The sequence below is a fragment of the Microtus pennsylvanicus genome, chromosome 1 (assembly GCF_037038515.1).
Source record: "Microtus pennsylvanicus isolate mMicPen1 chromosome 1, mMicPen1.hap1, whole genome shotgun sequence".
NCBI classification, from domain to species: domain Eukaryota; kingdom Metazoa; phylum Chordata; class Mammalia; order Rodentia; family Cricetidae; genus Microtus; species Microtus pennsylvanicus.
In genome coordinates, this window is record NC_134579.1 from 210,690,345 (window position 1) to 210,718,184 (window position 27,840).

General features: G+C 48.7%; 1 protein-coding gene across 6 annotated transcripts in view; it reads left to right on the forward strand.

Annotated features, from left to right (window-relative positions):
* Window positions 1-27,840, forward strand: part of Arid1b (AT-rich interaction domain 1B) — a 356,893-nt gene that overhangs the window by 298,941 nt on the left and 30,112 nt on the right. For 4 of the 6 annotated variants that reach the window (XM_075950348.1, XM_075950338.1, XM_075950309.1 and 1 more), the window contains 3 exons: window positions 10,299-10,626; window positions 21,780-21,925; window positions 27,635-27,744. In XM_075950348.1, coding sequence (XP_075806463.1) covers window positions 10,299-10,626; window positions 21,780-21,925; window positions 27,635-27,744 — 584 coding nt within the window. The remainder of the gene's footprint in view (window positions 1-10,298; window positions 10,627-21,779; window positions 21,926-27,634; window positions 27,745-27,840) is intronic. The other 2 variants (XM_075950347.1, XM_075950318.1) reach the window with 1 other exon arrangement.

Here is a 27,840-nt window from a genome sequence, read left to right on the forward strand (position 1 = left end):
TGCTGAGATTTCTTTTTTATTTTTTAATTTTTTTGGATTTTTTGAGACAGGGTTTCTCCTTAGCTTTTTGGTTCCTGTCCTGGAACTAGCTCTTCTAGACCAGGCTGGCCTCGAACTCACAGAGATCCACCTGCCTCTGCCTCCCTAGTGCTGGGATTAAAGGCATGCGCCACCACCGCCCGGCTCGGATTTCTTTTATAGACAATCCCTTCATCTCTCCGAGTCATTGCATTGAACTCCCCTTCGTTTCAGAACACTGAGCCAGGCAAATCCGCCCTCACACAGACTGCTCTGTGTCACAAACCCTTCCTGTGACTTCCTTCTCCCCCAGAAGGAACATGTTTATATCGCCTTGGAGGGAAGTTGCTTCCTGATCTGGCATTCTACCTCTTTGCTTCAGTTCGAGGGTCTTTTCCACAGCACAGCCCCTGGATCCTTGCATAGCGCGGGTATATCATCAGGAAGGCATTTTGTGGGTTTCTCAATGCAAGATGAAGTCAGAACAATCGGAAGCAAGGGTGGTGTTCCTCTCTGGGTCCTCTGTCCAGCCTCACCATCTCAAGCCTCTGACCAAGCCTTCTTCCTGTGTGGCATCAACACCATGATCCACCCCGAGCCACGGCCCCGCCTCAGGTCCCACACTGGCACTAGTGATCTTAAACCAATGTCCAGTCTCTGCCCATGTTCAACCCCAGGCCCTGCCTTGTCCTAGCAAGCACTAAGGGATAGGACCTGACATGCTATGGTCAGGGACTGCCTGCCTATGCCTTCCTCCTTGGCACTCCCGTGAGGCAGAGACCTCTAAAGGAGGGTTCCCCTTCTTCATCTTAAGCATTTAAATTACTGGTAAAGCAGCCCTAGTGTCTTCTTCTAGGTCACAGTCAGAAAGACACCACTGTGCAGGACAGGTCCCTAGTCTCAACCCTTAGTCTGTCCTTATGACAACTTTATCCTAGGGTTCATTTGTTTTAAGGGGAAGACACTTTACAGCTTCTTTGGCTAACCCATTTTATCGTCAGAGGTAGCAGCTCCCAAACTGTTATTAACCAAGGAAGCCAGGGCCGCATGTGGTTGCTCACACCTGTAATCCCAGCATTTGGGAGACAGGGGCAGGAAGATCACTGTAAATGGGAGGCCAGCCTAGGCTACTTAGTAAGATACTGTCTGGAAAAAACGAGAACAAAACAAAATACCAACCAATGTTTACTGTGTGCCACTGAGGGCGGGGTCACATCCTGAGCGGTGTCCACCTTTGAGCCAGGAGAGCAGGCAGTTTTTCTCCGCATCTCTAAGGTGCACACTCCGTCTTCATGCAGACTGCTGGTCTGTTCTGAGTGAGCCAGTCAGCACTTTGCAGATGAGAAAAGCAGACTTTGGCAGGGTGGCCTGTGTACCCTTCATCCCCACAGGTAGGACCAGGCTGAGTGATTGCAGCGGCCACTCCATGGCTACCAGCTACCCCTCCCAGGTCTCAGGTTCCTTCTTCATTGTGTGCTCATTCCATGAGTGTGGGGGAGATAAAGACTGACTTCTTCCCTTCAAGAACAAAGACCATCTTGGAACTTTAGGAATGGGAAAATCTCAGAAACACTAAGGGCCCTGACAAGCATGCTAATTCACAGCTGTAATCCCAGCACAGAGGAGCTGAGGCAGGAGGATTGCTGCAAGTTTAAGCTCGGCTCAGGGTATAGAGTGACTCTCTGACTCAAAAAAAAGTTAATTAAAATTTAAAAACTTATAATGAAGAAGGAATATGAAGGAGATAAGAGAAATAATTCCTATGATTTACAGAAGGGAAGGGTGTTAGACATACAGCATGATGCCTTAAAATTGAATTATTAAGTATTCAAATAAGATGAAACCAAGCTAAATGTGTAAAAGTGTTTAATTACAGCATAGTCTATGAACTAGCACTTCCCTACCTTCAAGCAAGCACATGTAATAACCACCCTTGCAAAGTGTTTACGAGGAGAGAGGGCCTCAGGGACTCACTTCTACAAATAGAAGGGAATTATGGAATTAGCGTTAATTATTAATGATGAATTTGGGGGAAAGAGGGCAGAAATCGGTCTGATCTCCATAGCCGCCTGCTTCTTCCTGAGGAAAGCATCTCACACTGGCCATCCTCGGACACTTTTCAGCTTGGGTCCCTAACCCAAAAGCAAGGGTCCGGCCTCGGTTTGTGGCATGAGCAGCATCGCCCTCGGCAGGTAACTGACTCTGTAAAGGCGTCTGGAGTCTGCACGGGCTGCAGCTGCCTTCGCTTTCGCCAGTGTGTATCTGAAGACTTGGTCTGGGGAGCTGTAATCATCAGTTACTTTGGAAAAGGTGTCTTCAGAAAGGCTTCAGGGGTTGCTTTAAAGCGATGAGACACCATCTGAGTCCTGGACTTTCCTTCTTCTCTCAAATTCAGCCAGATCAAGTTGTGAATGGTGTTCAGGTGGAATGAGCACTGCTCCAGGACTGTGAATTGCATGGTAATTTAGCAACTATTTCAGGTCCAGGGATGCGAGGTGTAAATGTCAGAAGCTGTCCGCCTGCTAACTGTTGAGAGTCCCACGTGGATGCCCAGTGTCACGGTGACCCAGGGCTCCCATCCTTTAAGTTCCATCGAGTCTGAAGACTCAGTGCGTTCTGCCCCCTCCCCACGCCTACTCTACTGGAGACTGGCACAGCCTGGTTAGCCTTCCAGACGCTGTCTCTGTGCGGGGCTTCCCTTCATGCCCCTCCCTTGTAGGCAGAGGCTGTTTATTGTTTTCTGGCTGCCCAGACCCGAAATAATCACTCAGAAACTATATTAATTGCAACACGGCTTGGCCAATGACTCTAGTGTATTCCTGGCTACATCTTACATCTTAAATTACCCATTCCTTTTATTTTGTATTTTACCACAAGGCTCATGGTTCACCTGTAAGGTTCCAGGGCATCTGTCTCCTTAGGCAGCTACATGGCATCTCCTCAACTCTGCCCTCTCTCTCTCTCTCTCTCTCTCTGTCTCTCTCTCTCTCTCTCTCTCTGTCTCTCTCTCTCTGTCTCTCTCTCTCTCTCTCTCTCTGTCTCTCTCTCTCTCTGTCTGTCTCTCTCTCTCTCTCTCTCTCTCTCTCTCTCTCTCTCTCTCTCTGTGTGTGTGTGTGTGTGTGTGTGTGTGTGTGTGTGTGTGTGTGTGTATCTTTTCCAGCCAGGCTATATTCAGCTATGCCGTTGGCCAAAAGCAGCTTCTCTATTAACCACTGGTAATAAAATATATTCATAGCATAGAGGGAATCCCACATCACTCCCTTCATTTCCCCTTGAAACAGCTGACAATATGCTTGTTGTGCTAACCTTTGACACTGGACAAAAGGATTCATTCCACATTCTAACCATTTAGTTCTGATTAAAGGAATATTCTAATCCTCAATCTTACTAAGGAGAAAACTGAATTAGGTCATTATATTACCAGAGTGGTTAGTGTAACCAAGTCATATCTGGATGCTCAAATGTAGCCTTCATATAACAGAGTTTAACATGGATGTCTCCTAGTCTAATTATTACCATGATTTGATCAATTCCTATAAATTGGAAATTTACAGTGAAAATTAACTTAAAATGAAAACTATATAAAGCCGCTCTACAGTTGACTCCTGTGAAGCTCCTGGTTCTCCCCTGTAATGAAAGCCAGCGGTGTTGGCCTACATTTCACGGGTCACTAAGAATGTTCCTAGTAGCCTTTCAGGGGGATTCCATGGGCTGCAGCCAGTGGAGCAGGTACCTCCTCACCTCCTCCTGCATCCTCTGTCCCTGGTGCCTGGTGCAGCCCCTCTGGGCCCAAGGAAGATGTGAAGTTCTGCAGCGTGCAGCAGAAGTGTCTCTGACTCTCGGGGCCTTGTTTCTTGTTATAGAGACGTCCCCCATAGCTTGGGGGTAGCAGTCTTTAAATACTCCTCCATGTCACTGCTTACTCCCCTGTCGTCTCTGAGGAGTGCACCGGAGTCTGTACCTCAGGAAGGCACATAGTGCACTGCTGTTTCTGCTGCTCACTGGTTCTGAACTCACAATGGAAGAGATTTTTGTCTCACTGTGCTTTGTCAGGCATCCGGAAGTCCCTGCCGTTGTAAAATGTTTGCCCCTTTGTAGCTGTAATGAGGGGCTGCCATTATTACTCTGTCCATAGACCATGTGCACACCAGGTTTACCTGATGGTCCCAGTAGGAAGAGGAGTTTTGTGGGGGGGGGGTGTTATATATCAAATTTTTGTTATTAATACAGAAAGACCTTTACCAGTAAGTCACATAAGAAAAGACTTAGTTATCTCTTGTAAGCAAAATGAAAATTAAAACCATGGAGAATTCTGTCTCGTGCCTGTCAGAATGGCCAGGACTTTTGAACAGTTGACAACATCAAGTTCTGGCTGCCATCAGTAGCTGTCACATAATGCCCAGTGTCTACGTGCTCAAAGCACACAGCATCCGGTCAGCTAAGCGCCCACTTACTCTGGATCCCAGCTCTCTCTTCTAGAATGCCCTGGAAGTGAGACAAAATGCATCCACACCGAGTTCTGTTCACAACCGCCAAATCCAGTGGAATTCTAATCAGTGGTGGACTGATTAGTCCTGTGCTGAGTCAGAGTGTGATACCAAGTGTGTAAAAGGGACCTCTGGTCATGCTAACAGTATTCTGTGTCCTGGTTGCACTGGTAGTTACAGAACTGCATATGCTTGTTATTATATATATTTCAATGCCCATGACTTCATGTAGAGGACTGCCATTAAAATGGGAAATACTCAGTGAGCAAGGTAAATACATGCTTAACCCTAATCATAAATGCCTGTGTTTTTATTTCATGTATGTGAGTGTTTGCCTGCATGTATGTGAATGCACCTGCCTTGTGTATGCCTGTTGCCCACAGAGGTCAGAAGACCTCTTTTTCTTTGGAACTCGAGTTTACAGGTTGTGAGCTGCTAGGAACCAAACCCAGGTCCTCGGCAAGAGCAGTAAGCACTCTTAACCAGGAAGCTACCTCTCCAGCCCCGCAAATATGTTTTTTTAATAGCATATAGCGACTCATACAGGTTGTTTCTATCCCAAGATAGAAGGTTTAAGTTCTGAAGCCTATCATATTTTGTCCTTCTCCGCATAGGAGAATCATACCGGTCCTTGCCCTTTGTGGCCTAGGCACAAGATCTCATGTGAGAGCAACAATACTCAGTTTAAGAACAGGAACTTGGAGTATTGATTATGACTATCAGCTACCAACATGCTCCAGTCAGATTCAACATTATCTGCAGCCCTCCTGAAATAATGGTGGTGACTTAAATAGCATCTAGCTGCCGCTTCCTCTATGTGGTGCTTGAATGTAATCCTGCTGGGCTGAGATCTGAATTCATTCGTGACTGATTTCCCAACGCTGGTGTGCCAAGATGAACCCACTTGAAACCGGTGGGCTCTCGGACTTGGCTGCAGGAGCAGTCCAGCTGAGGTGGGCTGGCCCGGCATCTGCTGCCTTCATTGTGCCTAATGCTGCACCCGTCTGTTTTCTGTCAGAACCAGTGCCAACAAATTACTAATCTATTAGAGAACCACGGGATGAAGACTGCACTCCTCAGTCCTGGCCTTTCCTCTCACATTTTGCTTGGCTTACGCATTTGGATTCTGTTTGTTGGAGCACAGATATGAGCTATAGTCTACATAGAGTGGGGTGGGTCAAGCCCTGCCCCATCCACTCATCTTTAAAGGTGGTAGGGAAGCGGCCCCAGTGTCCTGTGGCTCCCGATGGTAGCGCTGCAGGCTCTGTCCCTTGAGCGTGGCATCTCTCTGATGACAGTGCCACTGTGTGGGGAAGTTAAATAACTTGGAAGGGTCATGCTGCCAGGCAGTGTCAGGAGCAGAGCTCGGCTCTCCGTGCTAAGGCCTGTGCTTTACCCTGGAAGCCGTTGGAGCCTCAGAAAGTGTGTTCATCTAGGCACATGGGTTTAGTGAGGAAGGCTTTTAACGCTTCAAGGAAGAGAAAGGGGACTTTGTATTTCTCCCCACACACAGAGGCCTCTATAATTAGAGCAGCTCCCTAGACATGTGATTCTGAGTCAGCCCTACTGAAGCAAATAGAGTGAGAGCTGAGAGCCGTAACCCCAATACAGGCTGCACATCAGAGCCCCGTGTCCCACACTAACCATCCAGAGTCCTTCCTGCCGAAGCTGGAGCCCCACTGCAAACCAGCCCCAGAGTCTACAAAGAATGAGAGCTTGGGGCAGGATACAGGACAGTCAGGAAGGCGGGGCTGTTCTTTCGTCTGTGGATCTTCATCAGGATCCACCAGCTTTTTAGGTCCCCAGTCCCTAATGAGTCAGACCAGAATGGGAGATCTCTGTCTCTTAGCACAGGAAGCAAAGCCCAGTAAGGCCAGGAACTCTCTTCTCTAGTAAAATGGCAGAAAGAGTGGAGTGCAGTATGCAGTGGCCATATCTAGTCTAGATGCTTGTTTTAAAGCAAGATTCAAGTGCCATTTTCTTTTTTTGTTTGTTTTTTTGAGACAGGATAGCCCTGGCTATCCTAGAACTCACTCAGGTTGGCCTCAAACTCACAGAGATCCACCTGCCTCTGCCTCCCAGAGTGCTGGGATTAAAGGTGTGTGCCACCACCACAAGCTGCAAGCGTCATTTTCAAAAGGAAAGGGGCTTCTTCCCCAGGAGCCGTTCATCAGGTGTTGGGAGGGTGCGAACTAGTGTCCGAGTAATAGTACGGGCCTGTGATCATTTGCTCACACTGTAGATGAGTTTGTTTGGGTAAAAGCAAAGCCAAACAGGAGCTGAGACAGAGATACTTCAGGATGGGGCTGTGACATCAGTGAGGGGAAGCAGAGTCACAGTGCCTACTCATTGGGGAGAGCATCCATTGCACCAGCTTCCTGAAGATCCAGGAGAGTGCTACTCCTGCTGAGCTGGCCCTCTGCGGGCAGGTAACCCAGCGGTGGGGACCCCAGAAACCACTTTAGAACTTTCTGGAAGAAGTTTACAATTGTGAACAGTCTCCATGTATTTTAAGCCTTTGTTTAAGAACAGTGCGTGCTTGATTATCTCTGCACATTCCAACTTTGCAGAGGTTCTGTGTGCGGGGACAGCCTGCCATGGTCGGCCTGCCCCATAGTTATCGCATCTTTATGCCCCCTCCTCCGAGTCCTCAGGTTTTCGTCTCTTTATTGGAATCTGTTGTTGGATTTTCTTTTATTCTAGCCCCACATCGGAACATGAAAATGGTGGTGGTTGTTTTTACTCTTAGGCACCTTGGCTCTTTTGGGGGCCCACCACCCAGCTCCCAAATAAATCACACATAGAGTCTCATTCTTTCTTATGAATGCCCGTCCTTAGCTTGGCTTATTTCTTGCCAGCTTTTCTTAAATTATCCCATCTACCTTTTGCCTCTGGCCTTTCCCTTTTCTTACTTCTGAGTTCTTGCTTCCACTCTTACCCGGTGGCTGGCTCTGGGGCTGGGTGGCCAGGCGGCTGCCCCTTCTTTTCTCACTACTTGATCTCTCTTGCCCCTTTTTCTTTTTCTCCCAGAGTTCTCCTTCTATTTATTCTCTCTGCCTGCCAGCCCCGCCTATCCTTTCTCCTGCCTTGCTGTTGGCCATTCATTTCTTTATTAGACTATTGGGTATTTTAGACAGGCAAAGAATCACAGTTTCACAGAGTTCAACAAATGCAACATAAAAGAATGCAACACATCTTTGCATCACTAGAACAAATGTTCCCCAGCATAAACAAATGCAACATTTCTTAAAATAATATTCTACAACAGGGACCCTTGGATCTGCTCACCCTCAGCCTTCATAATGGTATCCTGTTTACACTCCTGACTTGAGCCAGTGTAACAACTTATGGGCAAGACCCAGCACTGATCACCTTCAGGGGTCAGCAAATTATTCCCTTTTGTTTGGGCTCTGTTTTGTAAAGACACACTTGTCAGAGCTGTGTGAGTATCTGCATGTGGTTGCTTTGGAGCTGTAAGCTGTATTGGCAGAATTGAGTAGTTGACCCCCAGTGCTTGAAATATTTACTCCCTGGCCCTTGGCAGACGTAGTGTGCCAGCCCATGGCCTGCATGAACAGAGGCCTCCACCTCAGCAGTAAATAACAGTGCATACTTCACAGACAGTTGAAGAAGAAAGCTCACCCACCATGCCCCTAGCAGCAGGTACCAGTGAGCCGAGAGTGTCTCACTTCCTGTGGTTATGGAGGTCAGTCAGCTTGGTGTGGATTTAAGAAACCTGTTTGAGCATTGTCCTGGCGTGGTTACATAAGCACTGAGGAGGCCGCACACAGTACACAGTGCTTTCTTTCCCTCCGAGCCACACTCTCAGCCTACCTGGGTCACCCCTGGCTCCCCAGTTGTTTGGGACAGGTAACTTGTCATCCCTGGGTCTTGAGTGTTCAAAATGAGGGTCCCAGTGAAGACTTTAATGGGCATCCTGTAAGGAATCGAATTGTTTAGAAGAACTTGGATCTGAATGTAGCACATAATAATAGTATAATAATAGTAAGGGTTTTATTATTAGTCCATTTTTGTGTCTTCAGATGTGTGCCACTCAGGAATGTGACCCTCAGGCTGGCTAGCTCCAGCTGCTTCCCCTCCCAGCTCCATGCTGTCTCTCCTGCTTCCTGTGGACTGTCCCCTGACATCCCTGCTTGCTCCCCTTGGCATTTCCGCCATTCACCCAGCCAGCCAGGAAGTCATCTACCACATTTTGTGTCAGGGGGACTTTATGCCTGTGTGACAAACTCCCTGAGGATGGATTTAGGAAGAAAGCTGGAGACAGGTTTCCTAATAGTCCCCAGTCAGTGCACACAGGGCTTGTCCCACCCCAGAGCCTGGCCTACATCGGCACCTGTGGTTTCTCTTCCCCTACTGCTTGTAGAGACAGAAGTCTGCACTCCTTCAGGATTCCTGGGCCTGCACCCCAGTCAGAATCACTCCCCTGCTACCATCGTGTGGTGTTGCTTTGGAGCTGTTTTCTCTGTCCCCTCCCCAACCACATACACCAGTGTGCACGCACCTACACAAATCTAAATCGGGAGCTCTCTCAGGGCAGCCACTTTACTTAATTCCCCTGTAGCTGGAGCAGTTTCTGGCATTTTTGTTGTGTGTTGTCATTAGGTGATGGGAGAATATTCTAGAATTAGTCGGGACAGCTGAGAAAGTCTGTCCATAGACTATAGACACTTGTCTTTTTTACGTTTTTTTCATTTCTGGGAGACAGCTTGTTTTGTTGGTAAATACATGGATTTTTCTCATCAGTTTGCATGAGTTTCCATCCTGACCTCCAAGCTAGGGTTTTCTCATTTATAAACAGTGGTGTGTTTGGTTATTGGAGGATCTGGATTAACTCGTGGGGCAGAACACTTTAACCAGGTGTCTAGTGTGCCCTTTGGCTCCGCAGTTCACATCTGCTGTTCTTACTGAAGTGGCCATCCCCAGGGACAGTAGGAAGGCAAGCATGGCTGCAGCGCAGCTGAAGGCCCTGCAGGTGCCTTCCTCCCCTCACACCGCCATTCCCTGTGCCCATTGTCCTGCTAGGGTGACACTGAGGACATAAGCCAACCGCTCAGTCTTGGGATGAAAAAGTTGGCGCCCACAACAGAACAGCCTTGTTGGATCTGTGCAGATGCACGTGACACCGGCCTGGGGGGTAGGGGGGAGTCTTTGTCTATAGTTAGGTGGAGGTGGGATGTGGTAGGACGGTCTCAGTGGTCCTCACCTGAAGGCTGTCTAACATTGTACTTCTGGGTGAGGTGGAAGATGTAAGGTATTCAACAGATTGGCGAGATTTGGGGTTGGGAACTCTTTGATTTTTTTTTTTAGCAACAGTGACTGACTCTAAGGCCGTGGGCGTCTTAAGCAGATGCTCTACCGCTGGCCTGTGTTGATAGCCCTTTATTTTTTGAGACAGGTCTTACTATGGTGGTCAAGCTGTCCATGATTTCTCCAAGTAGCCCAAGATGTTTTTGAATATGTGATCCTCCTGCCTCAGCTGCCCACGTAGCTGGGATTACTAGCCCAAGAGTCCAGGCAGCTTGGTGCACCGTGCTCTCAGACTGGCTTTCTATCCCAGTGTCGCATAGTCCTTTGGGCTCTCTGTCACTGAGCTGGTTCTCCAGGTGCCTTGGGAATGCAGCCATGTCTGCACAGCAGGAAGTGACAGGTGCAGAGCATGACCAGTGACCAGGGCCCCATGCTGGGCACTTCACTCTACAGAATATATTTCCAGCAAATGCTTTCAAGAACGTTTAAATAAAAGGCTTTAACCTGTCTTTGCTTTTTGTCTAGGCAACTACTCCAGAACCCCAACATATAGTGGGGTACCCAGTGCAAGCTACAGCGGCCCAGGGCCCGGTATGGGTATCAATGCCAACAACCAGATGCATGGACAAGGGCCAACCCAGCCATGTGGTGCTATGCCCCTGGGACGAATGCCTTCAGCTGGGATGCAGAACAGACCATTTCCTGGAAACATGAGCAGCGTCACCCCCAGTTCTCCTGGCATGTCTCAGCAGGGAGGGCCAGGAATGGGCCCGCCAATGCCCACTGTGAACCGTAAGGCCCAGGAAGCCGCTGCAGCTGTGATGCAGGCTGCTGCAAACTCAGCACAAAGCAGGTATGCCTCTGAGACAGGTCGGGCCGTGTGCCCACGTGACCGACACCAGCCCGTCCTCCCTTCAGTATTCAGTATTTGTGTTTACACGTGAGGCGAGGTCAGAGGGGTGACAGACAAAGCTTTCTTCCTACCAGGAAGGAATCTGAGTGGTGGGCATCCGCTGTGGGAGATGAGGTGCCTGTAACTAGTGCCTGTGACCATAGCCAGGGAACCAACCGTGCCGTGCAAAAAGGAAATGTCTGCCCAGTTCCACTTTGAGAGTTTTAAGCAGAAAACACTATAGCCTAACTATTTAAAATCTACGGCATTGCAAAGAAACAACATGCATTCACACACTTCAACATACAATTCGAATATGCACACTCATTTGCACGTGCACTTGCACACATACTCAAACGTGTACAGTTTTACTGTAAGATCTCTAGACAGTAGAAACTTTGGTCTGGTGTGGTAGCACACACATTGATCCTATCGCTGGGAGGCAAGAGGTGGGCAGGATCCTGAGAGTTTGAGGGCAGCCCAGACTGCCATAGCAAGATCTGGGCCAGTCAGGGATACGTAGTGAGAGACCTTGTCTCAGAAAAAAAAAAAATCAGAATCTTCTATGTGTGTACTGTGTATTGGTCTAAATAAGTATAAGTATTGTGGAATTTTGTATTTTATTGTCTGAACATTTTTATCTCCCAACCAAAATGTGGTTGTTAAAGTAAAAATAATATTTTAGACAGTTTAAGCTGGTTGAGCAAGGCTTTACCCTCTGTCCTTGGTTTTATTCTGAATTCTTAGTATTAATTAAATATTTGACCTACCTCAAAATTCCATAATTTTAAAATGTGTGAAGCAAAGATGAACTTGCTTTAAAAGGGTCAGATGCAGACCTGTCTTTCTAAAAAGCACACCAGAAGCTCTGGGCCTCAGGGTACCTGCAAAAGTCAGGAAAATTCTGACTTTTGTCAAAGAGTAATAAAAGCTAATTGTGTAAGCATGTATGTGTGTATCTCTGTGTCTGTGTGTGTTCAAATGTGTCTGTGAGTGTCCATGAACACGCATGTTTAACATGTCTGTGTGTCTGTGCGTATCTGAACACGTATGTGTTTAAATGTGTCTGTGTGTATTTGTGACCAAGCATGTATTTAGATGTGTCTGTGTCTGTGAACACTTGCGCGTGTTGAGAAACGTTTCTTCCCCTCTGAAGCTGGTACTCTGGGCAAATAGTGCTCTGAACACTGATGCATTTCCTCTGAGGAATTGAGTGGAAATCCTGCGTTCCTCCCTGTTCTCTTAGCTCTTTATGTGCACTTAAAACCTCCTGACCCCAAGTGTCCGCCCCACAGCCTTGCATGTTTTCTGTGTTTAACCAAAGCCTGCGTCACATCCTCCCCCACTTAGGTCTCAGCTATTTAAATGGTGGCCATTTGTTGATTTGATTTACCTCAAGTCAAAACTATATTGAACTGATAAATTGATAGTAGCTATGAGAATATACTTTTCTCTCTCCTTGGCCCTTTACTCCACTCTGTTGAGTTTCTCAAAGCCCCACCCCAGGTAGCTTCATGGCCCAGACTAGGCTCCTTTCCCCCAGTCTATAAGCTCACACCAATGCGTGGAATGATGTGGGCAGGGCCTCAGACTGGTGCTTCAGAACAAATTCACACAAGCTGTTGTTCGATCTTTCTTTAGACTACGTATTTTAAGTCACCTGTGATCCCAGCCACTCTGAGGCTAGAGGACGCCCCATGTTTTTTTTCCCTAACTGTGGCAGCTGCCAGGCTCCCTGATGCACCAGCCTTACCGTTATGGGTAGGAAGCCACACCCCCAGGGCTTTCTGTGGGAGAGCTGGGCATTTGTCCCACAGCAGGTCATGAAAGTCCTCTCTCTCTGGGTTTCACCTGCCTGCGTTCCTTCATGCCTGAGAAGGAAAGTAGAACCTCCACAGAAGCGGTGACATCTCCCACCCTGCCCAGGCCCCTTTTCTGTTGGTGTTCTGTGGAGGAATCAGGGCTGTGTTGCCGTACCCATGAGCCTGGATACTCCATCAGTAGAGCTACTGGGCCCTGGGGCAGAGGAGAGGCCCGTAGTACCACTGAGCCTGCCCTGCCCGTTAGCCAGTAACTTCTATTATCTCTTCCTCAAAAGAGGCCAGGAACCATTGACCAAGGAAATTTGATGAAATAATCAAGAATTTTTTGCCATTCCACAGTGGCGTTTTCGTCTTAATGTCAACACAGGAATTGTAGACAGCAGCAAAATGGCCTTTCTTCCCCCCTGCAGAGCTGTGTCGCCGGTAAACTGCGCCTGGTACTGAGGGTTACTCAGCAATAATATTAGCATGTCATGTTGTGTGTGTTCATTAGGTCCGCACATTCTTGACCTTGGCAATGAGGGACAGTGGAGATGGGCCTCCAGCTGAGCCGGAGCGGGGGATGCAGCCCTGCGAACAGTAACCTCGGCTCCACTCTCATCCCTTCTCACCCCTGACTCCAGCTTTGGAGTAGTCTTTCTTCCCTGCACATCACTGCAGACAGCAAGAGCAAAGGGTCATTTGTCATGGAGAGTCATCAGTTCTGTAAGCAGGTTCTCACTGCACACCAACAGAGACTCCTGTGAACATAATCCTCAAGCTAAAGTGACTATAGAGTGAGACAAACATGCTTATTCTTGGGAACCTACTCTCCCAACCTTGCATTTTCCCATGGTTCCCTGGGGGTCAGCGCACGAGTCTAGAAGAAGGTAAGGGTGGAGCAGAAAGGTGTTTGTCTTCTGCTGCCGATGGCAGGCTCTGTCCTCTCCCGGCTCAGGAGTGCTGTTAGACCCACAAAGCTGCTCTGCCTGCGCCTTGCCAAGACACATTAAGCAGCTGTGTAAAATGAATTTAAATGGCATGCATCAGAGTAAAATCTCTTCCACTGGGGCAGAAAATCAATGTTAGCTAACCAGCCTGAGAAGATCAACTCGGCTCCAGCCAGCAGCTTCCCGAGGGCTGCCGAGAAGACAGCACCTCCTCCTTAACAGAAAATGAGGAGGAGCAATGCGGGCACTACTGTGACGTCCCCCACCTGGCAGAGGCTCTGTGCAACCCCTGCCTGCTGCCTGTGGTGTGCCTTTCATGGCTACAGTATCCTTTCTGAAAAAGAAAGAAATCCAAGTTTTGTTTCTATTTAGGTCACCCATCTGTCCCGCTTTGCAAAGCACACACCCCTCCCCCCTTCCCCCATCCCGGTTTTCAGAAGGCCTACTCGGCTGTGAGAGAGCAGTGTGTTACAAGTCTCTGCAGCCCTTGCCAAGAGCCCTGGTTTCTGCATGATTTGCTGCCCTGGGCATCAGACTCACAGTTTGGCTTTTTTTTTTCTAATTGATGGATGGCAGGTGAAGCCGCTTTAGAAAATGTGTTTCTTTGGGGAGGGGGCGGGAAAGCTTGGTCTTTGGGCAGCTACAGTGTGTTAGACTGTTCTCTTCGTGCTTCCCAAAGAGCACGGAGCCTGGGACAAATTATTGATGAAGGTGGGAGGCGTGTGTCTGATTCAGCCGAGGCAGCAGCGTGCTGTAGAGAGGAAGGCTTGTGTGCGGGTGTTGTGATGATGGTGTTCACAAGTGGAGTGTAAGTTCACAGGAGAAAGTATCAGCTTACCTGCCTGAAAAGTCTCTCACCGTGTCAGTTCTGAGGGTGACTTCTAAGTGTTAAAATCCACCGGCTACATTGAATAAGCTACAAATATATAGGTTGTTTCTCTTGCTGTCCTTCGTATGAAGGAGGGAAAATATCTGTAATAGAAAGTGCTTTGGCGCCCACTGTCCGTGTGCTGCTAGGTACCTAAACATCCACCTTAATGATTGAAGAGTCGCTGTGCTCAGGAACTCTTGCTGTGGGTTGTTTGGGGCATCCATAGTTAATGGGGTTTATTCTGGAGTATGGCGTCTGTTTGAGCCTCGTCTGCCAGAAGCTCAGGGAAGACCTTGGCCCCTGCTTCCTCAAGAGGCCTTGTCATGAATCCTAGACACAGACACAGCTTCTAGGATGTTTTCAGTGACTGAGTTCATCACCCATGGTCTTGACAGCACAGGCTCCCATGTGAGCGAGCGTCCTCAGCCCAGCAACGCACACACGTGTGAGCCAGCGAGTGTCCTCAGCCCAGCACACGCACACACGTGTGAGCCAGCGAGTGTCCTCAGCCCAGCACACACGTGTGAGCCAGCGAGCGTCCTCAGCCCAGCACACGTGTGAGCCAGCGAGTGTCCTCAGCCCAGCAACGCACACACGTGTGAGCCAGCGAGTGTCCTCAGCCCAGCACACGTGTGAGCCAGCGAGTGTCCTCAGCCCAGCACACGCACACACGTGTGAGCCAGCGAGTGTCCTCAGCCCAGCAACGCACACACGTGTGAGCCAGCGAGCGTCCTCAGCCCAGCACACGCACACACGTGTGAGCCAGCGAGCGTCCTCAGCCCAGCACACACACACACGTGTGAGCCAGCGAGTGTCCTCAGCCCAGCAACGCACACACGTGTGAGCCAGCGAGTGTCCTCAGCCCAGCACACGTGTGAGCCAGCGAGTGTCCTCAGCCCAGCACACGCACACACGTGTGAGCCAGCGAGCGTCCTCAGCCCAGCACACACGTGTGAGCCAGCGAGTGTCCTCAGCCCAGCACACGCACACACGTGTGAGCCAGCGAGCGTCCTCAGCCCAGCACACGCACACACGTGTGAGCCAGCGAGCGTCCTCAGCCCAGCACACGCACACACGTGTGAGCCAGCGAGCGTCCTCAGCCCAGCACACACGTGTGAGCCAGCGAGTGTCCTCAGCCCAGCACACGCACACACGTGTGAGCCAGCGAGTGTCCTCAGCCCAGCACACGCACACACGTGTGAGCCAGCGAGCGTCCTCAGCCCAGCACACGTGTGAGCCAGCGAGTGTCCTCAGCCCACAGTGTGTCCTGCACTGTTTGTTCCATTTAAGGAAAACCTGGCATTTGCCTGCAGCTGGCCTCTTTGCCAAATACAGTAGTTGATATGTGGGTCTGGGTACTTGGGAATTACCTAGGGTTTGTTTTTGTTTTTCCTTAGAAATTCTTCCAAGGAAGAATCACAACTTCAATGTACAAAAGTCTGACAATTTCCTGGGCCTTTTGAAGCCAGGCTGGTTGGATGGAGTTCATTTCCTCAATGACAGCACCCCCAGCATTGTCTAAACTTTCAGATTTTGTGTCACAGGTCTGCATTGGTCTGTAAGATCTTTATCCTGTTACCATTGTGTGGGTTCCCAGCAGAGGGTGGCAGAGTCTGGAGCCGGGTTTGTGGACACTGCTCACTCTCTGCCCTTTATTTTATGGTGGAGGACACTGAATCCCCTGAGGTCAGCAGAGAAGGTCACCATTGAATTCAAGGGAGGATGCAAGGGTCCGTCTCAGCCTGTGCAGTGCTGTCCCTAAACTTGGTGAAGGGGTGAACGCTTGCTTTGCGCATTCCGTAGTCTGTAACAGCTGTTCTGGTAGAAACTGAACGTGAGCATGTATCTGAGCAAGGGCGCCCTTCCTGCAGAGGGCTAAGCTCTCTACCTTCGTCTGCTGAAGAGGACATGGGCCGTGTACCTGCCTGGGGCCTGGGGCCTTGGCAGCATGGATAGGCAGCATCCGTGCTGGTACCTCGACCAGCAAGGATGACGCGACACCGGAGCTCTTCTTATAGGCAGTTTTATTCAGGACTTTTGACAATCGAAGAAATCTCTCTCTCTCTTCAGGCAAACCTCCCCCAGCCCTTAAGTAGGCCTGGGCTACCAACCCTGGATAGCCACTTGGGCGCTGTTCATTGGTCCACGCTCACACAAGCAATTTGCAATCATCGGGTGATGGTCGCAAGGGTCCGGCCTCAGCCAAATAAGGAGTTGTTTATCAGAGAGCGCTCACTTTTGGGATCAGGGAGGGTGGAAGCCAGTGCCATCTTTAAGGTGCGGCTCCACACAGCCCTCTACAGTACTCCAGTCTGTTTGACCCTGTGGTTGCCCATACACTACTGCTTCAGCCTCACCATTAAAACTGGGGAGAAGCAGCTGTGCTGTGGGCCATGCGCTGGTCTTTGTCTGCTGTCCCTGGAGAAGGCTCCAGTGGACTCAAAAGCATCAGAAGGAGGAAAACTCTCACACTTAGTTTTTAGAAATAAATAAGTGGTAAAATTGATCAGTTTGAAGCCTTACTGGGCTTGACTAGAAGGTTCTACTGAGTATCAGGAATGTGAGCATGTATATCTATATTCTGATGCTTACACCAGGGCCACAGAAAATGTGAGCGTGTGTCCCTACATTCTAATACTAACACCAGAGCCACAGAAGTCATCTGTGCTCAGATATTAATATGATACCTTTTGAAGTCATGTTGGTTACTACATCATGGCTAACAACACAAGCATTGAAGGAGCTGAGCTTTGCAAGACAAGGCAACCAGCAGCCTTCCTCTGTGGAGGAGGAGTTGGCCCTGATACAGAGGGAAGTTAGTCTGGCTTTCCTGCAGAGACACCACAGCCTGTACTGGTGTGTGCCACATGTCCACACACTACAACCTGCTGTCCTTGTTAAGATGCATTCCTCATACAGTGCCTATCCTGTGTTGCTGTGTGCCAGCAAGGCACTTTTCCTGTCCTTTGCTCTGAGGCCAGTGTGACGCCATTCTGCTGATGGATCTGCAGCCACCCAAGTGGAAGTACATTGATGGAGAGAGTGCATTAACATGTCAAAGAGACCAGCCCGCCCAAAAGAACCCTAGCTCACGCCCCTGGTTGTAGTGGGATTCCCCATACTGTAGACTGCGGGTGATTTGAATTAAATAAGACCGCCTTTTGGATTTCGGACAATTAGATTTCAACATAATACCTATGATTTGAAAAGTCTTGTTATTGAAAGACAAAGAGAACAGATTTCAAAGGCTGAAATAAGAGTTTTTATTTCTGAAATTAGATATAAGCCTTTATTTTGTCATCTAAGTACTGTACTTTCATTCTTGGCCCCTTTTATTCTATTCCAAATTGAGAATTTGAATGAATATTATTATGTTATTTTAAGATTATCAATTAAGTCTTCCAGAGTTACAAAACTATTATGGAAGTTATAAATTGCATATGTAAATCTTCAAATTAAAAAATAGCAAAACATAAATTCTTAAAGGACTAAAGAGTTTTAGTGAATCAAATTATGAAATATACAGCAAATCTTTAATGGACTTGAGTCCATAGCCCAATCCCAGCCATGTGGAGGACAAGGCTCTGTGCCGTGTTCTGACCAATGTCCTGAGTGGGTCTGTGCAGAAAGAACACAGCTGAGCACTGATACCTAGGACTCCTCCTCCTCAAAGCTCCCTGACAAGCAAGGGTGGGAAAGGCAAGAGAGCGTGGCAGGACCACCTTCTCCCAGATGGGCATCAGGCCAGGAAAGCGAGCTGGGGCTGGTATCCTGGATCAGGAGGAGCTGGGCTCGTTATAAACCCAAGCCAGAGCTTGGGCATCTGTTAACCCAGGTCAGAGTTCATCTCTACAAACCCATCTTGATGTCCTCCCATAAAATCTTCCTTGTACTCTCCGTGGACAAAGGATGCGCCCTTTACTTAAGTTAGTCCCTTGCCCTAGTCTGACTGTCTTCACACTGAGGACCTGTGCCCCTGCTTGTCGGTCTGGGCCACTTGTTTTCGCTTCTGCCCTCAGCCCTACATGGTGTCTGCCCCCGTGCACTTCATGCACACTAAACAAACTGGATCGTTCCATCTCGGGCCAGTGTCATGTTCCCACTCAGCTCTGTGGCCCAGCACATCCCAGTTCCCTCAGAGTGAGGCCTGCGTTGTCAGCCTGCCGGATTCTCGGACAGCACTGGGAACGGTGAGGCTTCTCAGCCCACAGCAATTTTCCCTGGAGATGGGAGGAATGGGTGGTGGGATGCAGAGGGTGTGCCCTGGGGCTTAGCATTATTAAGTTTGGACGTACCTGGTGGCCTCTTAAAGACGACAAGGAAGAAACTGACTCCTGACTGCCCATGATGCCTCGGTTTACTGGTATGGATGGAGGACCTTGGGATGTAACACTCTAGGAGTCCTCTTAATCTTTCTTGTTCATCGTACTTATTTTGACCTATACTCTGTCACTAACAACCAGACCAAAGCTGACAGCCATAGGGTTCTTTGTTGTTCATGCTGGAGTGCCGTTATTGGGGTCCTGATCAAGTCCTGGACTCGGCTCTCACAGGCAGACAGTGTCACGCTTTACTAAGTTAAATGATTTCATGGCCTAGCTTTATTAAGAAACTTCAATCTAAAAATTAGAAATGATAAGCTGGGTGTGTGGTTCACACCTGTAATTCTAACACTAGGGAGGCTGAGGCAGGAGGATTACCACAAGTTCAAGTAAATCCTGGGCTGTATATAGTGTATTCCAGGCTAACCTAGGCTACAGAAGGAAACCCTGTCTTAAAAATAGAAAAGAAAAACAGAATTGACTATGTTTGTGTTCCCTAGAGAAGTGCATTGCTTGTATGTGGGTTTGGGAAATACTGCCAAGACAGAGTATAGAGGATGGGGAACTCAGACCCAAATTAATTTTGTAAGCTGAGTGACAGGTCTGCTAAAATACTAAAGGTCTCAGCAAATGCCTGCAAGATATATGTATTCTTAATTATCTCGCTGCTAAACCATCACTTTGATTACTCCTCAGTGCATGTTAATTAGTCTCTGTCTGCGGCTGGCATTCACCGACCTCCAGGACCTCTGTTAAGATACAGCTAGGCACTGTCCCTCATACTTGTCGTCTGGAAGGGGTGTTCAGGTAGAACAGGGACTTGCAATGTGGCCGTTCCTAACACTGCAGAGGAGCAGCCTTCCTTGTAAATAGATTGAGGATTTTCTTAATGTTATGATAACCTCAAGATAAAATGCTAAATTAGCATCTTTATGTACAGTGTGGTTAGACAGAGGCCTTTTATGTGGGCACACACTGATGATAGCTGGGTCTTTTTTTATTATGTAGTGTATACCTCATCTTTGTCCAAGAGGAAGACTGTGTAATTGTGCCGTGCAGGTGGACTATTGCGTAATACCAGAACCTGTTGACTCCCGAAGTAATCACACAGAAATCTGTATTAATTATAATACTGTTTGCCCAATAGCTTAAGCGTATTGTTAGCTAGCCCTTACATCTAGAATTAACCCATTTCCATTATTTTATATTTTACCATGCGGCTCATGGCCTACCAGCAAGATTCCAGCTAACAGCGTGCATCTTTCTCCTCTGGCAGCTCCATGGTGTCTCACTGACTTTGCCTTTTTTCTCCCAGCATTCAGTTTAGTTTTCCTGCCTAGCTCTACTCTGCTCTATCACAGGCCAAAGTAGTTTCTTTATTCATTAACCAATAAAAGCAACACACATGCAGAAGGACATCCCACATCAAGAATCCATAGATGTCCTAAAGTCAGCTAATCTCTGTCCCTCGGGAAAGCTCCATCTCTGAGACCCGCTGCTGCCTCTGCCCATCAGGCTGAGCAGGCAGTGGACTCTGCACCAGCAGGAAAGGACTAGAGTGGAAGTCCCAAAATTAAGTGTTCCCCATCTTCGTTCAGTTTTGTGCGTTACTAATAAATGGTATAGAAATCAGAACAGTAGGCTCGACAAAGCAGTCAGCTTTGAAGATAACGAGATCATCCTTAGTCATCACTAAAAGCCAGACTGCCAGCGACCATGTTCGCATTTTCTTTATACTCTGAAGTCAGAGCTCTTGAACTCCATTTGTTTTGGTTGGTCTGAGAGCAAGTAAGGATAGTTTAGACACCAGATGAAAGAAAGGGCTAAGTCTGCAGGCCGCACAGTAGTGCTGTTGAGCAGTGGGGCATCGACATGAAGTAGCTGTGGAAGGAGACGATGTTTGTGGCGGTGTGTGCTTTTGTGAGACCTCAAGGGATGTGCAGAGCCTCATAGGAAGAGCTGCGCCAAGACGCTGTGAGAGGCTTCGGAGATGGCCTTGATGCAGAGCCCGGATCGCAGAGGCACAAGGCCAGGAGAGTTTACACCTGAAGGGTTGGAACTCTGCTGCAGGGATCGTTCTGGAGGGCTGGTGAAGTCCTGCTGCCCCTCTGTTAAAATACCGCTCTCCCATTCTTCAAAGAAAAAGAATGAAACTTAAACTCCTTCAGGGTGTCCGCTTCACTCTGTCGTCTCTCACCCAGATCTCTGCAGTGGCCTCCTGAGGCCATATTCTGGTTCCTCCATCAATGGCCACCAGAGGCCTGTGTCTTTAAAACACACATCTTCAGTGTCCTCCTAGACCTCTTTAGCATCAGGACAGAGTCTCAGAGAGCCACAGGGAGCCCTCTCTTATAGGGCTGTGCTGACACCAGTGTCTCAGAGCCCCACCTCTATGCTGTGTAGATGCTGTGGTTTCAGTAGGACCTGATTTTTGCAGGTTAAGTAATAGACCAAGGAGGAAGCAGGACTTTCTCTCGTTCCTATTCTTCAGAAGATTTGGGGCTAAGAATTGTTCTAGTAGGATTCTCGAACTACTCTGGTTGTTTTTCATTTCTTGACTTCTGGTTTGAGTGAGGTGAGGATGAGGATGCTGGTGAGGATGCTAGCCAGTGTGTGCAGTCAGCTCTTGTTATGAGTTAGGGCTGGAGAGGACTGGGTGGATGGATGGATGGATGGATGGATGGATGGATGGATGGATGGATGGATGGAGAGGGCTGGGTGGGCGGATGGATGGATGGATGGATGGATCCATGTATCCTAGTATGCCATTAGGACCGGGCTTCTGCCTCTGCCTTGGAGTTTTGGACTGGACAAGTGGAGCAGGGCAGGGGTAGGATGACCCAGGATTTGACCCCCGGTGCCAAACATGACAATGAAAAAAAGAGCCATCGATTTTGCCTGCTTTTGTAATTCCTGTTTTTATCTCAAGTTCCTTGCTCCTGCTTCTGTTTATCTTAAGCGTAGCGAATAATAACTCAGAACACTTGACACAATTATAAATGTAACTTCTTTGTGAACTTATGAACAGTATATTGAATATTTACCAACTGGTAGAGTTCAGCCTCTCAGAAAAGGGCCAGCCTTGCCCCTGCATCTCGAGATGACTGCCAGGGTTCTGTGCAGCCGACGAGGTGCTCAATGAGTGTGTGCCTGTTCTCTTTCCCTGCAGGCAAGGCAGCTTTCCTGGCATGAACCAGGGTGGACTCATGGCCTCCAGCTCTCCCTACAGCCAGCCCATGAACAACAGCTCTGGCCTGATGAACACACAGGCACAGCCCTACAGCATGACCCCGACAATGGTGAACAGCTCCACAGGTAATCAGTGCCACCCTATCTTCCCGTCTCCTCCTCTTGGGCTTTATGATGAATGCCCAAATGCTGAGAAGGGGAATTCCTCTGTGCACATGGGCTAAGTCCACCCCCTGCTTTAGAAAGCTTGCTTAGTCTGTGACTTGATGTAAATGGTTTGTCATGGTTTGTCCACTACATCCCCATGTTCCAAGCGTCTTTGGATGAACTGTGTTCTACTTTCTCCTTATCCTTGGGAGTTACTAGAAGGATTGAAGGCTCCCGCAGCAAGAACTGACACTTGGCAGCAGGCTCTGTGCTGCAGAGGAAGAAGTCGCAGGGCCCAGCAGCTGAAGCACTCTCGGGACAACACCTTTCCCTATGCTGAGTGCGATGTCAGAAATGAGAAGCTGGCGTTTGGTTGAGCTGTATCCCCTTTGGGTAGGACTCGCCCATCGTCTCCACTGGACTTGGAGGAGATGGAAAGTCCGCCAAAGCTCCGGGACATGTCACCACATTGTGAGCCTTAGCTCCCGTGCTCATCTTTACCGTTTACATAGCTTTGCCCATGCTCTCTCTGTGTCTGGGTCTCCTGGAACCTAACCTCCCCTTTCCAATCCCCCCCCCCACCGCGCGGCTGCCGCTCTCAGAGCTCTCTGTCACAGAGGACAGGCCAGAGCAGCCAGGTGTGTTCCCTGCCTGAGCAGCGGAACCACCCAGCCCTAGGGGTTCACTTCCTAAAAGTTTAGAAAAACACAGACTAAACTGAGTCCAAACTCAGGGTTTCCAATACCTGAAATCTCCCTTCCCAGTGTTAGGCAGGTGGTGGGTCATGGCAGAAAATGAAGTCTGCAGATCCAACAGCCTGCAATGCTGCCCAGCCTATACAGGTCTGGGTCGGGACAGCCTGTGTTCTGTCTGGCTTTCTGAGATAAAATTGCTTCTGAAACTGGAATAAATTTCTGTCTACTGTTAGTGATACTCATTTTTTCCCTTTTCCTTTAAACCCCAGAGCTCCCAAAACGCTCTTAGTAAACAGATGGCACACGCCCTGACCAAGAAGATCTATGTGTTCTGAAGAAAGAACCAGTTTTATGGGGCTCATAGAAAGGGTTTCATTTTATTATTCAGATAATTCAGCGATTCATTACTTCATGCAGAGGAAATCTGCTCAGTGAAAGACCATTTATCCTTACAGCTTTCTGTAAAGCATAGCAGTATATTTTTCATGGCATTTCATGTGCATTTCAAAATACTGAATTTTTAATAATTTAAACATTTATCAAGTTTTGTTCTACAATTTATATGATTTCATTTCCACATTTTCGAGTCTGACGCTACCTGATAGAAAGAGATCACTCAGAAAAACTGAGGAGTATTGACGTTCAGCATCTCTTGTGTCTGTTGACAGGTCCCGTGAGTCTTCCCTGAGTGTTAGTCTCTGAGAGGAACAGGAATGACAGGATGTCAGCAGTGCAGCACCCCCAGAACTGTGTGCTCCCCGACACACGGGGAGTGGTTCACTGTGACGTCCACCTCTGTGGAGATCAACTCCCACTCCCAGTGCATTCCTCCATCACGGTGCCCTGTGGAGGAAGGTGGAGAGGTGTAGGCAGGGCCAGCAGTGGGATTTTCTGAGACTCCGTTAGTTAGCACCCCCTGTAACTAACTTCCCAGCATTCCTTTCACTGAGCCAGGTAATGGTGTTGTAGAAGGCGCACCACACACACACACACACACACACACACACACACACCCTCCTGTGTAGGAACATTGACACAGACCTCAGTGAGCAGTGATGACTTAAATGGAGACAGTGTGAGAGTAAATTTGGCAGGCATTTCTTCCTGGATCTCAGCAGTTGTTGGGTGGGAACAGTGGGGATTGTCCTGTGATGGAGCATCTGGATTCACATTTAGGTTTGAAATTTGTTTTTAGCAAGTTGAATTAAAAAGTTTGAATCACTTAATATTGTGAGCAAAAGAATAACTTCCAGGTGAACTTGTGTATCCTGCACTGTAGTCGGGTCTGTGGTGGTTTTAGCATTTGTAGTAATTGCTTAATGCGCTGTTGTCTACTCATGAGGCCTCGCCTTCAGGAGGATCTCTGATGCCAACAACCAGAAAGCCTACCACCTGGAGCTCTATGATGGCCTCTCTAGGAGCCACGCAGTAGAAACCAGGTGTTTCACCATGCTGCCCGGAGGGTAGGAGCCCATCTGCTGCTATAACCAAACCTCCCCGCAGGGAGCCTTGGCCAGATTCTAATCCCAAGAGTGAAGTGCCCCTATCATTTGCCCACCTAGACACTGAGTGCCAGCTCTGGTAGCCCTTAAGAAGGAGTCAGTGGCACTACCACAGAACTGCCCAAGGACTGCCTACTGCAAGGCACCTGGAGTGCCCGTTATAGCTGCAGAGCCTATCCGAATTCTGAGGGTGTGTCCAGGAGGCTGTGTTATTAATAAACTCCCCGGGTGATCTTCACATGCACAAATGTGACAGCCACAGATAAGGGAGCATTCTCCTCAGTGGTCACTTGATCAATCACTGTCCACCCTCAAAGAAAAAAGACAAGCAAACTGGGGACAAGGAAGGAAGCGGGCAGACCAGGGACAGGGGAAGACGTAGGCTGAGGGGACTTGATAAAGCACGTCAGCCAGGTTTTGTAAGATGGAAGACTTACATGCTGAGGTCATGCCAAAGCGCATCAGTGTGCCAGCTCCTGGCTGGAAGAGACACTGGCCTCTATTGTAGAGGCCAGTGCAGAGGCTGTCACCCGGGCACACTATGGAGCCATGCCCTCCTCGTGTTCCCTGGCACTCCCTCAGAAGGCTGTGCTGTGAGGAAGGGTGCTTCCCCAGAGATCTATCTGTAGCTCGCACATGCGCTTATTCACCGTGCAGTGGATTCTGCCACACATGCAACCGTCAAGCAGGCGGTGCCTGAGATGCTGGATCAGGAGGATCCCAGTGAGCTTGAGGCTAGCCTGGGCAGCATAGGGAGCTCTTTGAACCAGGCTAGGCTACAGGGAGGGATTTGTTTTAATAAAAAAAATAGCAACAACCAATTCGTGAACAAAGTAGGCTTTGGTGTTTAGAATGACAAAATAGCTCTAGAATGTAGGATTTTTACCAAGAAAGGAAAAGAGCTTGTGTGTGTCACTGCCCTCTGGGAGTGGCTGCAGCCGTGGAAATAGCAGAGAGAAGCTGGAGGACTCAGGTTGGCTTCACTCAAGTCCTGTGTTCCCTAAGTTCTTGAGAATGCACGAATCCAGCTCCTTTAGGACCTTGACCCCTGGTGGCCTTAAGAAGTCATTTTAGCTCCTACATCCCCGTGGCGGGACCAGCGCCTGCCCTTAGGATATGTCTGCATTTACCTCGCTCTGGCAGCCCTTGCTGTAGTCTCGGGTGCTGTCGTCCCTGGCCATCCCATCCGAACTTCACACTCTGGACTCCTGCGAGTTGGAGAATCAGCAGTTGAGGGAGGGCGTATCTGACAGTGAGGAAAGAGGAAAACGGTGACCCGGAGAGCCCACTGCCCTGGTGGGTGGCAGATACGTGCTCTGTGCAGCAGCTCTTTGAGAGTCAAAAGTAAGCATTTCAGTAGAGGGAAAAATAAAATCCACAGTGGACAGACGGTGCAGTCATGTAGTTAGAAGAATCTGTGGTGTGTAGAAAGTGCCGCTCCAGTCCCGTCTCTCAGAGCAGTAGGGCGGTGCAGGTGTATCCGCATATCCAGGGTGCCCACTTCAGACTATAAAATAGAGAATGAAGAAATTTGGAGGATTTCAGATTCCACGTATGCTTTATTCATCGGAGTCTGATTATTATATATGTGTGAACTACTGCTGATGATTGTAGTACAGTTGGCTTAGTTCTTTCTGCTTAAAGTTACTTTTGTGTACATTAATGTGTGAAATGCATAAACATATCGCTATTCCTACTGCCAAAATAATATCCAGATATAACTTAGAAAACTGGCCAAACAGCTGTCACCTCTGGAGCAGCAGGATTTGGCAGAAGCCGCATGTTGTGACCTTCTTCTCTGAATTGCGCTGGCTGCCATTGCCCTGAGCAGTGTGTAGAAGGGAAAGGGCGGGCCAATATCTGTGCACAGGCCCCCTTCCTCCCTGCACACGCTAATTCCTCTTCTGAGCGTCCAGGCTCACTAATTCCGTCTCATTGGGCCCTGCGGAGAAGCCACACGGAAGCCACTCTGCAAGGCGGTCTTCGCCTGTAATATCACTCAGCTGCTTTTTTTGAGGTTTCACACATTCACAGAAATAACACATTTTTAGCTGATCCCAATAGATTTTCCTCTGCAGCTGCATCACTTGAAAAAGCTTTTTGTTCCAGTTCTTAAAGTCTAAGTATTGAAAGTAATTTGAAAAAAAGAAAAACATCTCAATTATGATTTGTGTGTGTTGTGATGACTTTAAGGGCTGACTGGGCTGCAAATGGGCTTTGCAAAGCCAGCCGTGTGCCTGTGGAAGCGCGGGATTTCAGAGCACAGTGTTGAGTGTGCCGACGTAAACTCCAGGGCACGTGGGCTTTTTTGGCAGGACCTATGGTCTCAACCTGCAGTGATGCTAACGATATTAACAAATTAGCACCGTGGAGCTTGCCAGCTAACCCACCAGAGCCTGCTCGTTCTCTCGCTGCTGTAATTAAAACTAATTATTTTCTGAAACACAGTAATGCACGGATATGTGCAGTACTCGTTCTGTAGTGGCCGCTCTGATCTGCGGGGCCTTTTCAGCTGGTTTGCTTTCCCTTCTTTTCTAGCACATTGTGCTCCCTGTGTCCTGCCTGGCTGAGCCCACACTTGCCATTGCAGCATCTGAAGCAGGTTCTGTGTATGGAGCCTTATGGTTCTGCCATCCTGGCAGGGAGCAATTTCAGATCTCTGCCTCAGTGCCCCCGTTCTTCACACATCTATTATATCTTACTTGCAGCGCCTCTGTCTAGCTCAGTTGTGTGGAAGGCTCGACAATAGGCTCTATGGAAATTCAGCTCGACTCCCTGGATAGCCACCCTGATTGTCCTCAATAGTCTGAGTCCTCCCTTAGAAAGAAACCGCTCGCCTGAGCGTGTCTGTTGGTGTTTACGGTGAGGATGTGTGAGTCACTTGTTCTCTGCACGTTTATCTAGGGCCTGGGTGGAGCTTGCGCATCCACATCTCAGGCCGCAGATGGAAAGTGTGACCTGAGTCAGGAGCTCCTGTGAAGTCTCACTAACTGGAGAGGTTGATGACGCAGGCTCTGTGCCAGCTGAGGGTCAGCAGCCCCCCTAAAGTTTAGGGACTGTCCCCTAAGTCCTCTGTATGGTTTTCCTCCTCTGTTGTAGACTAGAGCAAGTAGCTGAGATTTTGCAAACAAATCTTTGACCTGTAGAAATAGAGCCCCAAGTCCTCCAGAACCCAGGCGGCAGATACACGCTGCAGTTTCTTCCAGCGCCCGCCGCGTGAGCAGTTCATACACCTATCCGTCTCTACTTGTCGCCTACTCTCTTAAGCTGTGATAAAGAGAAAGAGCTATAAACTGTCCTGTGTTTGGGGGTCTTGGCTATACAGGGTCTGCTTCCTCAACCATGTAAAAGAATTTCAGACATCAGCGTGTTCCAGCATCCCATGACTCTTTTTTCCCCTTTCCTTCCTTCAAGAGAAGTGCGGGTGCCAGGTGAGCAGAAGCCCTGGTCCATCCCCAATGTAATCCTTACTCTCTCCTGTTTCCCATTAGCTTCTATGGGTCTTGCAGATATGATGTCTCCGGGCGAATCAAAACTGTCCACACCTCTTAAAGCAGACAGTAAAGAAGAAGGCGCGTCCCAGCCTGAGAGCAAGTCAAAGGTACTTCCTCCTCCCTGCATGCCGCCGTCACTGCCTGCAGGGCGACTGTGCTGTCCTCTGCCCGGTGATGACACTGTCTCATAGGTGTGCCTTGTG